General features: G+C 39.6%; 1 protein-coding gene across 4 annotated transcripts in view; it reads right to left on the bottom strand.

The window, feature by feature from the left end:
- The window catches only part of AP2A2 (adaptor related protein complex 2 subunit alpha 2), a 53,204-nt gene extending 39,892 nt beyond the window's left edge, over positions 1–13,312 (bottom strand). For all 4 annotated transcript variants that reach the window (XM_085298509.1, XM_085298507.1, XM_085298511.1 and 1 more), the window contains exon 1: positions 13,138–13,312. In XM_085298509.1, the coding sequence (XP_085154635.1) occupies positions 13,138–13,204 (67 nt within the window). In that variant the 5' untranslated portion in view covers positions 13,205–13,312. The remainder of the gene's footprint in view (positions 1–13,137) is intronic.
- Positions 13,313–13,318: the final 6 nt, after the last annotated feature.

Raw genomic sequence — 13,318 nt, 5'->3', positions numbered from 1 at the left:
TGTTTAATATCAAAGGAAAAAAAAAAAGCCTAAGTTCCTAACAGACACTAAAAAAAGAAAAGCAGTAAACTCAAACATCCAAAAGACTGAAAAATGTCAGGCAGAAGTGGTATGTGCTAATGTTGACTGGACTTTCCACATGCTCCATAAGTCACTTGCAAAAACAGAAATGTATGCATTCACATTTTATTAGAAAACACATTACCCTCTCAGCAGAGCTTGTACTTCACATCAACTTTTGCTTCCAAAAATAAGTATTAATTTTTCTGGTGCCAACTCAAGTTAGGTATTCAGAGAAATGAGTTACACTTTAAACTAAGATGATGGTAAAGTCACTTTGGTTTGAACAATGCAAGTACACAAGAAGCTTACTACTTCTCAGCATCTTGGTTTCTGGAGTTTCAGAAGCTACAGTGGTCTGTGTAAGTCACCTCCTACCTCAGTGAGCACATTAGGATGAAATATCTAACCCAGGAATCACAAATAATTTCTCGAAACAAGCAAAGTCCATTTTAGCAACATAGAACCAGTCATCTAGCTGTGTTGCAAATTCAGACCAATATGTACTCAAACTTTATAGTACTTTTTTCAAAAAATAAAAGTCTCAACTAKCAGCAGAAACAAACTGCTTCCCCTACCTCCACCACTTATATTTGGCTAAAAGCTTGTCAATAAGTTTCCTTGTTCTGCTTGAAAGCAAACCAACCTCATCAGTAGCAGGGATCAGATGCCTGCTTTCACATACCCCTCTGCTCCACTCAGGTAGCATGTTACCTAAGTTCCCAGCCTGCAAAATACCTCCTCACTGCCCTTAGGCATGGCCAGACACCTAGTCATAAAATGCAGCCATGTTAGTGGGGGGAAGGTGTGCAACAACACTTGAAGAACAGATCAGGACCAACAGTTAGAGCAGTTTTACAACACCCCCAACTCATACCTTCCTTCCACATAAGGAAAGCAACAACTCATGGCTGATAGCTGTTAAATATCCTTCTTCATTTGCAAGTGGCAGGAGGTACATGGCAAAACTTTGTATGCCACACAATGAATATTTCCCACTACTTCCCCATTTCAAAGATGATTTGACAGCAGGGCAGATGAAAGACAACCAAGTAACTCAAGGAAGCAAGGGCTTCAAGACATGTTAAAAATAGCAAAGATGCATTAAAGTTTAAGGGAATCCCAGGCTAAATACAATTTAAAACAGCTTTTTTCAGGTCTTGATTTAGACTCAAAAAACTCAAAAGTTAAGCATTTATGAAAGCGACTTTTGCATATGTTGCAGCAAACAATTGGTTTTCTATATATAATAATGGTCTATAATTATGCAATAGGGTCTAATAATAGTAATAAGAGCAGAGCATGTGGCAAGAGAAGCAGGCTACACAAACAAGTTAGGCACAGAACAGCAGCAACTATATAGGCTTGCCTTGTTATTTTAGCAGTAATAGCCACAATTTGYTTAAAATTAATTTTTTCATTCTGCAGTACTGCTTTATAAGGGACACTGCTCAAAATACTGAGGTGCAAGGAGCTTTGGCAGGCACTCCAAACTACAATTCCCCCCCYCCCCCCMAAAAAAAGAAGCAATGCACTACACACTCAGCCCAAAAGAAAAGGTTACTTTCAGTTACTCGTGCACTTACCATTTTTAACAATTTACGCCTTTTCAGAGCTCAATTCCTGATACCTATTCTGAATCATAAATTATAGTTTCTATCTATGTGCCTCTCAGTTTTCAGGCAAAGTTGGAGGTATATCCTTAATTTTAATTTAGCCTAGAATCTCCTATTCATTCCTGGACTGACAGGGCTAAAGACTACAGTCTTTAGTTCCCTCCAAACATAAGAGGCATCTGTTCAGATCAACAAGTTTAACCAAATTTCCACCAATATTTCACACAATATATATAAGGATTTTTCTTCAAATTAAACATGGCCAAAATAAACTGATTTTAAAACAGTAGTGCTACTCACAACAGCAGGGAGAATTTAAAGCTTGCAGTGTCTTCCATGACAGATCTTAGATTTGTCTCAATCTTATTAGACTATTTGTCCTGTGCACAGGCTGGATATATTCAAGCATTATGTTTAAGATACCTGCCATCATTAAGAAATCACAGCCAGATGAAAGCAAGTCTTCAGCTTTTAGGTCCATATCCTCTATGAATAGAGGGCTGCAGTAAGTAATATGCCAAAATGATACGTAAATAAATAAGAAGTCCAAGACTGATTAAAAGAAGTGTTCTTATTGAAGATTGTTTAAGACCTAAAAACAACYCCCTTAGTTTCATTTTCAACACTTAACTTGTCCCAGTATTATCAGAAACTAGAAGATAAAGTTTTAATTTCAACTAAAACTACCAATGTCTTTTCCTTTTCAAATGAAAGGGCACATAACTCATACTTCAATGAATTGAGACTAGAGATTTCATATTTCCTTCAGGTAAATGGGCAGAGAATACTGATCTCAGTCTGGGATGTCACTAAACTGAGTATGATATTTAACTAGCTAGATGGTTTGGAAGCTAGGTCCTTGCTTTACATCTTAAAGTTCTTCTATCTGAAAATAAAGAGTTGCAATATGCACTTTGAATTTATTAGCAATTGTTTCCTCTAACCTCAGTAAGTGTGACAATAATAACTAAAGTTAAAAATTGGGAATAGAGAAGAGGAAAACAAGACAAGAACATCAATCTTAGCTTTCTTAATCTAAGATGGAACCAATGGCTTGATGTTCTTTGGCTTTTTTGTTTGTTTTTCTTTCAAAGCCCAAAGCCACCTTCTCCTCTCTCCGAGCATTTCTAGCTGCATTTTTACCCATTAGACTCACACATCATCAGTTGCTTCTAAAAACTATGTTCTTTGTTTCCTAAGCAAGCAACAGAGCATTAAGGGAAGCTTCACTGAAATACTTTAGGAATTTGTGAAGTCAGCACCCTTTGGCAGAAATGTATTGCTTTGCTGAGGCTGCAATCAGCACCCCCGTTGAGTTGACCAGAATGCCCATAACAAACAGTAACCTTGGGTCTGAAGTTTTAGTTTCCCTTAAAGTTAGCACACCTATGAAGCCCAAGACCTGTAGCATGTTAACATAAAACAAAAGTCTGTTCTTAATTCCAACAAGCTGCTCCATTTTTGAATGTACTACATAATCTCATCTAAGCTTTAACAAAACATAAATACAGTAGTAACTACCTGGTGATACAAACACAATTCCACATATTGGAAACACAAGTTGGATTCATAATCAAGCCCTAAATTGTCTCCTTACTACATCACTTTCATCCAGAAAGCAAGCAWCTTAACATGAATAAAGCAACTATTTAAATATCTTAGTTTAATAGGCTGGAGACTTGTCTAAAAGGAGCCATGATGATGCTTGGCAAATTAGCATAGTTTGCTAGCTGTTCCCCATTAAAGGAGAAGACTAAGTAACTGCTTTTTTTCAATTAGCCTCCCCCATTTTGCAACCCTTCACACCAGTAAAGTTCAGCTAAAATGGCCCAAATAAACTTTAAGTCAATAAATTAAATTCCACCCCCATTCTGAAGACGAGCAAAAGATTCTCTCCATGTCAGCATCTAAGCTAATGCAAGCACTTGAAGAATAGAGGCAGCACTATCACCAACCACAGTATATACATGCCTGAAATTGCAGTCTCAGAGCAGTACTAGTACAGAGTGCCACGTGCCACTGAGGACAGCCACATAATGCTTGGGATACTTCAGCTTAATTCTAACTTTTGAATTAACAAATTTCCTAGAACTCCAGCAGTAGTGTTGTATGGTAATCAGTCTAACTAGTCTAATGAGTCTAACTCATTATTGTTTGCATTAGAAGATGACAAAGTGAGATAAATCCTCACAGGAACAGGTGGCTTCACGTTGTTCTGTATACAAGGGAAGGGAAAAAAAAAAACAAGAGACATCAGTTTTAGCTAGGTTTTCTGACCCACCAAAGGGCAGCCTGTTTGAGAAACATTTAACTTACAAGTTTCCTCCACATTACTTGGCCATGTTAACACTTGCTGGTGAATTTCTACAAGCACATTTGTTTTACTACTATTAAAATACTTAAGCACCCTTAAGGCTGGTCAGAAAGGAAGATAAAACCATTATTGATTAAAGTTGAGAAGTTGCGGGTAGCAGAACTGGAAGCCTACATTTCAAGCTTGGCAAGGCAATTGCTTCATCTGTCTCATTTCCAGGCTGTAAGGCAGCTTCTTGTTTAAAGAAATTATCTACTGTAGCAAGCTACTCAGCTTGGAGAGGCTTAATAAAGGTTACACCATGTATACAAACTGATGGTTGGGGYAACATTTAAACCAGAGTACACACAGATACTAAGATTTTCATATCCCACATCAGCTTAGGCCACATCCTTCTCTCTTTCACTTATTTAGACTTTTCCAGTTTAATAAGACTGATTAAATATCCGTAATAAGAGATTAAAAGCAGCGATTGCAAGCCTGTAGGTCTTGGCTGGCTATTTTGTGGATGATAAGACATATATTACAGCTGTAAAGCAACAAAGTATATAACAATGCTGTTAATCTTATCCAAGATGAATACCTGAGCAAACAGATACCAGCCACAGCACTGTCTGAGGTGCTCAGCAGTCAATTAAATCATATTTGGCAGTTTGCCAGACTATCCACTGCACTACCTACAGTCTTCATTATGTGAGGTAGTCTGCAGTGTACTTTCATCTTCGATTACCATCTTGTTTAAGAGTACGGAGTATCACAAGTCATCCAGCTCTTTGGAAGAATAAAGTGTTACTGTTCTTAATCTCTTAGTAACCCAGTCTGTAGTCAGAGCTTCAATACTACACGAATAACACCACCTTAATCAAGTTAGTAACTCTGCATTAAAATCTACATAACAAAAAGAAAATAGGAGTTATGGAAAGGGATATGTTGACAATCTGTTCATCTTAGGACAGTATTTCAGAYGCATCATGATAGTAACTTGGCAGAAGAGCTGCAAGACTAATTGAATGTTTCAAGGGTGGAACTAGTGGGCTGCTTGTGGCTCATTTAGATGGTCATCTAGTCCAGCAGGATTAATTTGCTGCAGCACTAAGTGTAAGCTGCCTCAAACCACACTTGATGCACAAAGAGCATCCATGTTGATTAAGTAGAAACACTAAAAGTCTGTATTTTTTTAAAAAAAAGATTGATTGGTGCCATTAATTCATGCAATAGTAGTACACAGACATCTGAGATGAAAGCTAGCTTGCCTATCAGATGCTATATAATGAGATAAGACCTGAAGGTTCTAGCTACTGAATCAAGACAGCTAGGCTGTAAACTAAGTCTTTCACCTTATGCAGCAGGAAAAACAGTTATCTGGTCTGGCTTATTTTAGTAGTTACTTTTCTCTCCCAGCCTCATTTTCAAAGTTCAGATTCCTGCAAGGATGGAACACTCAGAGTCAGAAGTGCCATTTCTAAAGCAAAAGCTGGATGATACTAGAAGATAAACCAAGCTCCTAGCCTATTATCGAACTTTTTCATGACCTTTAAAGCCTGGGTTACTCAAGCCTCATCAGAAAGACTTCAGCTGTCCAGAAAACCCTCCTAATTCAGGTTCTCAGAATTCTTTTCCAGGATTCAGGCCTTCCTTTAAATTAATCAGTTTCTCTCTCCAGTCCTCTTACCAGGTAGGTCACTCAAATAGGCCACAGAATTAGGAGCTGTTTGTCATTACTGTGCTGTCAGTTACCAGCAGACATGAAAAACACTGGAATCTTAGCTAAGAGACTGGTAACATTGCCTATTAATTATTACTTAAAAAGTTTTACTTGGGGGAAGGGGGGAAAGCCCAATGCTGGAGTTTAAATCAATACTTTACCCATGACACAAGTAACTATTTCAGTATTGTTAAGACCGATAAGCTTCAAGTAAATTTAGATAGCCCCACCACCCATTCAGCTCCAATTTGCTTATAATTAGCAAACAATATAATTGAAACCACCTGCTAATGCATTTACTTTTTAATTTGTGCATAAGGCAGAATTATTTCACTGTGTTACCTCTTAGCCTCAGTTGCTCTGGGTAAAAGGTAGGACATCTGATGATACAACAATTAGAGATGTGCCATCACTAGTGCAAAAATAAATAAATAGACTATAAAGCATGTTGGATAGGAAGCTATATGAGCATGAGAAAGCTTGCCAGCATCGTGTGAGTTTTCTTGAAGGCAAGTAGTAGTAGTAGTGACTGTTGTGGCACTGCCATTTGTCTAACAGAATATGCCTTTCTGTTCACATTGAGTTATCGAACAGGCCTTTGAGACATGACAACTCTATTCAATTTTCTGTTTAAGAAAGCAGTACTATAAATATTGTCAATGCTAAGAGCAGCAGCTTCCCCTCCGAATTCTCTAGTGGTTAGAAATCTCTACTTGGGAAAAGTGTAGGAGTTCTTACTTGAAGCAGAAACTCTCCATATTAAAGATACTCTTAGGAATTTTCCTTAGAAGCATGAGATAACATACCACAGGTAAAAACATGTCACTGTTTCCCAAACAGCTTTTCCTGCGTTTGTAGGCTTTCCTAGCACCTACATTAGAAATACCTTAGGCAATTGGTCAATTAAGTGGGAGGGACACTGCAGTCAAAGCACTACTAGCTTCCCTTCAGTAAGGTATGTTGATGTAGTTTCACAATCAGTTCAATTCAAGGCCATACTTCTTAGAAGACAGCAGCTCTGGACTCTTAGCACTGTTCTGTGTTCTTTCCGCCTCCCCCAAAAAGAGGCGTAAAGGCAGCTCACGCTTGTTGTGCTTCTGGACATCCTGTTGTGATTACATATCCATTACCACAATGGAAAACTTCAGTGACCTATTGATCACATTTAGGAAATCATCATACTGCATATTTGAAAATGTGCACTACAACATGAACTGCTATCCACAGAACTGAATTTTCTCCAGCATGCTCCTAGTAGTTTTCCCCTATAAGGAGACTTCTCATGAAACAGCAGGGAGTCATAGGCTTTACTGTAATCTAGCATGCTATTAACTCCTTGTCCCCTAAAGGAAGGGGGAATAAATGCAAAAGAGCACACACCAGCTTCCACGTTTCATCATCTGCAATTAGAATCTTCTAATTGCAGTAATCTAATGTGAGCTTAGTCATTTTAAGTGTTACCATGTACTACTTTTTTTTTCTAATTAGACACCACAAATGAAGAAAAGCACTGCAGCTCAAGTCTGTGAAAGAGTTTGTTTCAGCAATAAGTAGCAGGGTCTAGCATTAATTAAGATTAGATCCCCATGTGAAGAGAAAGCTTACTGGAAGCGCCTATCCGAGTAACTTTATGACAACTGGAACATCTATTTTACAATTTAGTTGATAAAAAGACATTGGCTCTTTTCAAAAGAAGCTTTAAACTGAGAAAATATATAAAAGCAGAAGCACATTGGGCTATTACACAAAGCAGTTCTTCCTCTTTCATTGAGGAATCAACATTTAACTAGTCATTTCCTTGAACAGTGTACACACTATACTGCTACACCTTCTCTTCAAGCAGGTGTGGCAATATTGCACTGACGCAGTATAAGTCACTGTATGCTCTTTTTTACCTTAGTTCAGGTTCAAATAACAGAAGAACAGTTGGGGGCTTGCCCAAAGTCTCCTAGTTTATCTGAAACTACTGTGTGGGGGTACTTCAGGGACCTTACAAAAAAACCCATTAAAGCACATTCATAAAAAAGACAGAAACTGATGCAAGTAACATCACATTCTCTGTAGCAATCAAACTTTTGTTACTAATACATATGGGCAGCCCTTATTCAAGATATTTAAAATCTACCAGGCCTTTTTTGTTATTCCAATGACATAATGGAGGTCGTACGTCACAAAGATCCTAGCTGTTTATTACCTCTCATACTACCTATGATCATCTTTGCCTATTCTTCTCTCTTTCTCAGCCAAATGGACACAAATCCAACAGCATAACAAACCCTTTGGAGCTCAGTGAAAAGACCAAACGAAAGTTTAGATGAGTGCTGCACAGAATACTAGCTTTGTTTCACACATCCCTCTCAGATTAATCTCATGCTACTTGTGTTTTCCTTAAATCACTCTTCTGCAAGTAGACACAAGTAATGAAAATACTTTTTCACTCTTGCTTACTATACATCTGAGCACCTCCTTCTAGGAGTTTTCTTGTATCAGCAACTGACAGGAAAAAGGCTGTACTGGTAAAGTGAATACAGCCTTGCAAGAAGGACAGCAAATCAACCCCCATCTTTGCTTTCAAATTTCCTCAGAGTTATATAGTCCAAGTGTTTAGATGCACAGAAAAGTCCTGAACTGCCTACAGAGGTAGCACAAATCTTACTTCRGAATTGTGCCCCATCCAAAGGAGAGAATCTTCATCTCAGAGGAGTAATGCATTAACTGTAGCCTCCTTGCTAAAAACCACATCACTGATGCAGAACACCAAAACAGCTTGTGCTAGCTCACCTCATCCAATGTGAAATTTGTTTCACTGTGACTGTTCTCACCAAGAAGAATACCTCAAAATAGGTAAGTATTTAGTAACTTAAGTTACTTGCATACCCCTCTCACATATCCACTCTGATGTCCACTACCCACTCAAAAGGGTGATCATAATCTGAACAGTATGGTGCACTTTTATTCCTCCCACATACTTGTTTCTCAGTAACCTGATGCTCTTTACCCTATGCATGGGTACAGATTTAGCAAAGTAAAGCTACTGAAGTCAAATGCCTCAAGAGGCTGAGCACTCCCCCATGCCTAGTACAAAGAAGAATTAATGCATAAAATTCTCAGAGAGGAGATACATTGTTTTAATATGTGTTGAGTTTATTTTAGAGAGCAGATAGGCTAAGGAGAAGTAAACAAGAATAGTGCCTTCAAACAGATAGAAAAACATTTAGAGACTAGATTAATAAGGCAGTCATCTAAGGTAATGAAAGAAAGCAAGAAAAATTGTCTTCTTCCAACCTGTTGTGGCAGCAGAYTTTGTCTCTGCGTAGGAACATTCCATCATCTCAAGAATAGATGCTTCCTCACTTTACAGTGGAGGATGGGGTTACAAGTAGTACACTTAATACTGTAATAAAAACTATTTCTCCCTCCCCCAAAGCAAAGAAGGAGATAAGCTTTCCTAGTTTTTAGGAGTGAATATGCAATAATACTGTTGTTGTAATAGTCATCTGTCACCCAGACAGTTCTGAGAACTAGATGAGCATAAAGCCATTATCAACCACTCTCCCATCACCCCAAATCCTGCGCATGAGTCCAACTGTTCTGTAGCTAAGATGGTTATAGAGTTTATAAAGCACCATCTTGCATAAGTCAATTTACTTTAGCAGCTCTTCAGTACAGGTAAGAAAATAGATTTAACATACATTAAGGAATAAGGATTTCTTACAAGAGTTCATATACTCACATTTAAGACATGTCAATTTTTGTACAGTTAATGAGGTATCCAAGCAGTGACAAAGATTCTTTCAGACTTGAACAGCACTTGATAGACCACATGAACTTTCCATGTCTGCTATCTCTACACCACAATATATTTCACAGYATAGCCATGTCTTGCTGTTGTCTCATTGGGCCAAGTTACATCTCCTAAGTGCATTATTTCAGCTTTCAATTTATAGCCTTCTAGTCTCTTTTCTGGGGTCTAGAAATGATAAGCAAAAAGCTATTTCATATATGTTAAAGCAATCTAGTTGAACAAGGCTTCTAGAAAAGCCCGTATTATCTACTGGCAAGTTGTCAAGAATCTAATAGGGTTGTTTTCACATTTCTTAATCACTCTTCCTTCTGCCACCTCCACCAGGAGCTCTATATGCAAAAATACAGGACATGCAACAACTCTGAAGAGCCACCATGAAGTGCTGGATAATTCAGTTTCTTATACTATTGGGTTTTAAAAATTCACATTACATTTGCTCAAGATAAATTAAATAAAAAGTGAACACTTCACAAGGCCGCTCAGTTTTACAGAGACTAGACTAACAAAGTCAGTAAGCATAAGAAGCTCTTGCTTCTCACACATTTTATGACTCACTACAAGTAGTCTACTGACTTAAGAAAAGATGCTAGTTCTGCAAAAGTGTATAAAGCTTTTTTTTTTAAGTAGACTTTCTTTAATCATGTGGAAAGTTATATTTTATATTCAAAACATTTAAAACACACATGATATAAAAATATTCCACAAAAAATWTACAACATGGTCAAGAAGTTTATAGATACCCCAAGCCCCAAAAACATACCTGAGTCATGGAAGTGATAATGTATCATTAACTATTAAATGCAGACTGGCAGTGTTAGCTCTTCATTTACTCATCATCAGCTAGAACCGCAAGTACTGAAAATTGCTTTTAAAGATGGTTAATTGAAGCCCTCTGATAGGCCAGTAACAAGAGATGGACAAGACTAGCACAATTCCCAAATTAGTCATTTATAAATTTGTAAGAGAATGATATACTGTTCAGTGCTGCAGGAGTTGTTGGTATACATGTCCAGGAAGAAATATCTGACGCAAGAAGATTAAGTATTTCCAAAACTAGAAGGTCTACAGTTATGTAACCCAAGCTTCAAGTGTACTTAYGTTGTCACCTTGGAAGTACATGCTGTGTACCCACCTGAGTACAGTTTACAGGCAATATCTACATTTTTATTCAGCAACACATACATTACAAATCCATTAACTCTGCAAGATCTTTCAAAAAAAAAAGTAAYGTTTCAGCTGTTATTTATGATAACCTGAAAGGGCTGTAAGCAAGCTAAAAAAATTCAAATATTGGTGGTAGTAGTAGTAGGGCAGAAAGATGAGAGTCCAACAAAGTCAAAGCTAAGAAAAATTCAGGATGCTAGCACATACATCAGTGTGTCACCAAGTTTCCTTACTTCAAAATGGAGAAGATACAGCTTAAGCTAATAATTGTGCTTGCAAAGCATGGAGTCTCTAGAGAGCGTGACTAAGTACATCTGGGTATCTTACTCAGCACCCACCAGCTCCTGGTTAGTTGGCAACACCTCTGGAGTATCCTTGGAAAAAAAAGTCAAATGCTATCGAACAGTTATTCGAAAGCTACATATACCCCACACTAGCTTGAACTACTAACTCTGGTACAGCTATTTGGGAGTCATGATTATTTTGATTTTTCCTCATCGTCATTATGAAGAAGGCAATAGAAGCTTCCAAATAGGTATCCAGAGATAAAAATTTAGATATAATCCTTTCACAGTTTTACAAGTACAGCTAATGCTTTATTTGTTTCACAAGTCAGTTGCATCTTTGCAAGAGATGCTCCTTCTTCCAAATTGGATGTAAATATAGTTGTTCCATSAGCATTCCCGCACTGGCTACATACTGGCAAACCTAGGAGCAATCAGCAGTAAATCTATCATGCCCCACTATATCAAGTTTTTTTATTCCTTATCTATAAATTTAGGTTAAGAGCCTGAGCATTTCTTTTGTCAATGGAATCCAATACAAGGAGAGTGGAGAAACATATTCTCCAACCGCAAGAAATAAAGACATTAAAAAAAGTCATTGTACTTCTAGGTAAATGAGTGAGAATAGTCATTCAAAAATATTGAGGAGATGTTACAGCAAGTTTTAAGTGATATGTAACATAGTTTCACATGGTATCATACGCAGTTTGCATGGAGTTGTAGAGCGCTAGATGACCTTCAGTAAACATTTGGGCCAATCAAAGCACAACAGCAGTCAAGTAACCTTGAACTGATACATAACACATTTCATTTTCTTCAGTTCTTCTTCTACACAATATAACAGTAAGGTTTTTTTAAAAAAAAAAAAAAATTAAAGACCTGCAACTTTGGTCTCCAAAACAAAACACTCCACCCATTGAGACAACATTTGCCTTGAAAAGGACCTTGAAATTTACTTATGAGGTCCCTGGTTACATGCCCAAAGGTGTAGATCATCTGAATTTAGTTTAARGAAATTGCACTGACCTAATTTAACTAGTCTCAGTTTATCAGTACCACTTTCTCCCCAACCTTTTAAAATACTCCTGGATTAATTTAGAAGCCATCAATGTGAAGCCCTATGAAGATAAAGAAGAGTTTTCCAAGCCAGTTTGGTTATCCCAATGCAAGCCTAGTTAGATCAACAAAATACATAAAACAGTCTTCCAACCCACTCCCAACCCAGTCCCATCTGCTGGGGAGGGAGCTTTGCTGTCACTGCTTTTAAAATAGCCTTAAGTTATCTGGAGAGGTAGACATGGGCAAAATATAAAGCAGTTTCATCACACCAACTCCTGTGACCTTAGCCCTTCCCCAGGCAGTTCTTGCCACATCATGCACTCCGGGCCCTAACTCGGATTAATATTAAACCACATGCAATCTCGAGTCAGGAAGGAAAGCTACGTGCTTAGGCTTCCCCTCCCGGACACACACTCTTGCCTCCCCCCCGACAAATTAGCACCCCACATCACCCCACAGATTCCCCTCTTTTCCTCTCCACAGGCACGTACTAGCCACTGCACCTCCCCACACACCTCGGGGAACGCTACCAGCACCACTCTCCACCCTAGTTTTAACTAAACCGCTTCTAAGGGCTGCTTGCTACAAAGACAGAATTTGAAAAATCGTTTAGAGACAAATGTAAACGCATCTAAGAAAGGGCCTGTGCGCAGTCACTCTGACACAGAGACCTCCTCCCCTTCAATGACATTTCGAGCTGAAACCCCTCTACAGCTTTGGAGGAAGGCCACAGAGGCCTCCCTCGGCCCTCCGCAACCCTCCCCCTCCACACGACTGCACGTCAGCTTCACTTCTGCGCCTTACAAACGATAATAACGACAGACGCCCGCCTCTCCCCCCCTTCCCTCGGGGCCACTACTAAAACCCTTAAACGAAAAAAAAAAAAAGAAAAAAGAAAAAGAAAACAGTGCGAAGCCTCAGGCGGCTCCTGCGCACCGCTCCCCCCGCTGCCCCCCGGGGCGCGCCGCCATTTCGCGAGCCGCGAGCGCCCCGCGCAGCCCGCGCCGGGGGGAGGGGCGGCGGGGGACGCCCCGGCGCAGCGGCCGCACGCCGCCACGGAACCGGGCAACGCCGCGACGGCCCCACGGCCCGGCCCGGCCCGGCCCAGGCCCCGCCGCGCCCGCACTCACAATTCCTGATGTCGGAGATGAAGACCGCCAGGCCCCGCATGCCATCGCCCTTCGACACCGCCGGCATTGTGGCGCGCGATCACGGCCGCGCAGCGACACGCCAAACCGCCGCAACTGCCGCCGCCCGCTCTCTCCCCCCCTCGGGGCTCTTCAGGCCGCCGCCGCCTCTGCTGCCGCCGCT

Source organism: Rhea americana, unplaced genomic scaffold (assembly GCF_003343005.1).
Source record: "Rhea americana isolate MKP2758 unplaced genomic scaffold, rheAme1 scaffold_139, whole genome shotgun sequence".
In the NCBI taxonomy this organism is placed as follows: domain Eukaryota; kingdom Metazoa; phylum Chordata; class Aves; order Rheiformes; family Rheidae; genus Rhea; species Rhea americana.
Note: the sequence above shows the minus strand (reverse complement) of the source record. Positions and strands in the feature narration are given on the sequence as shown.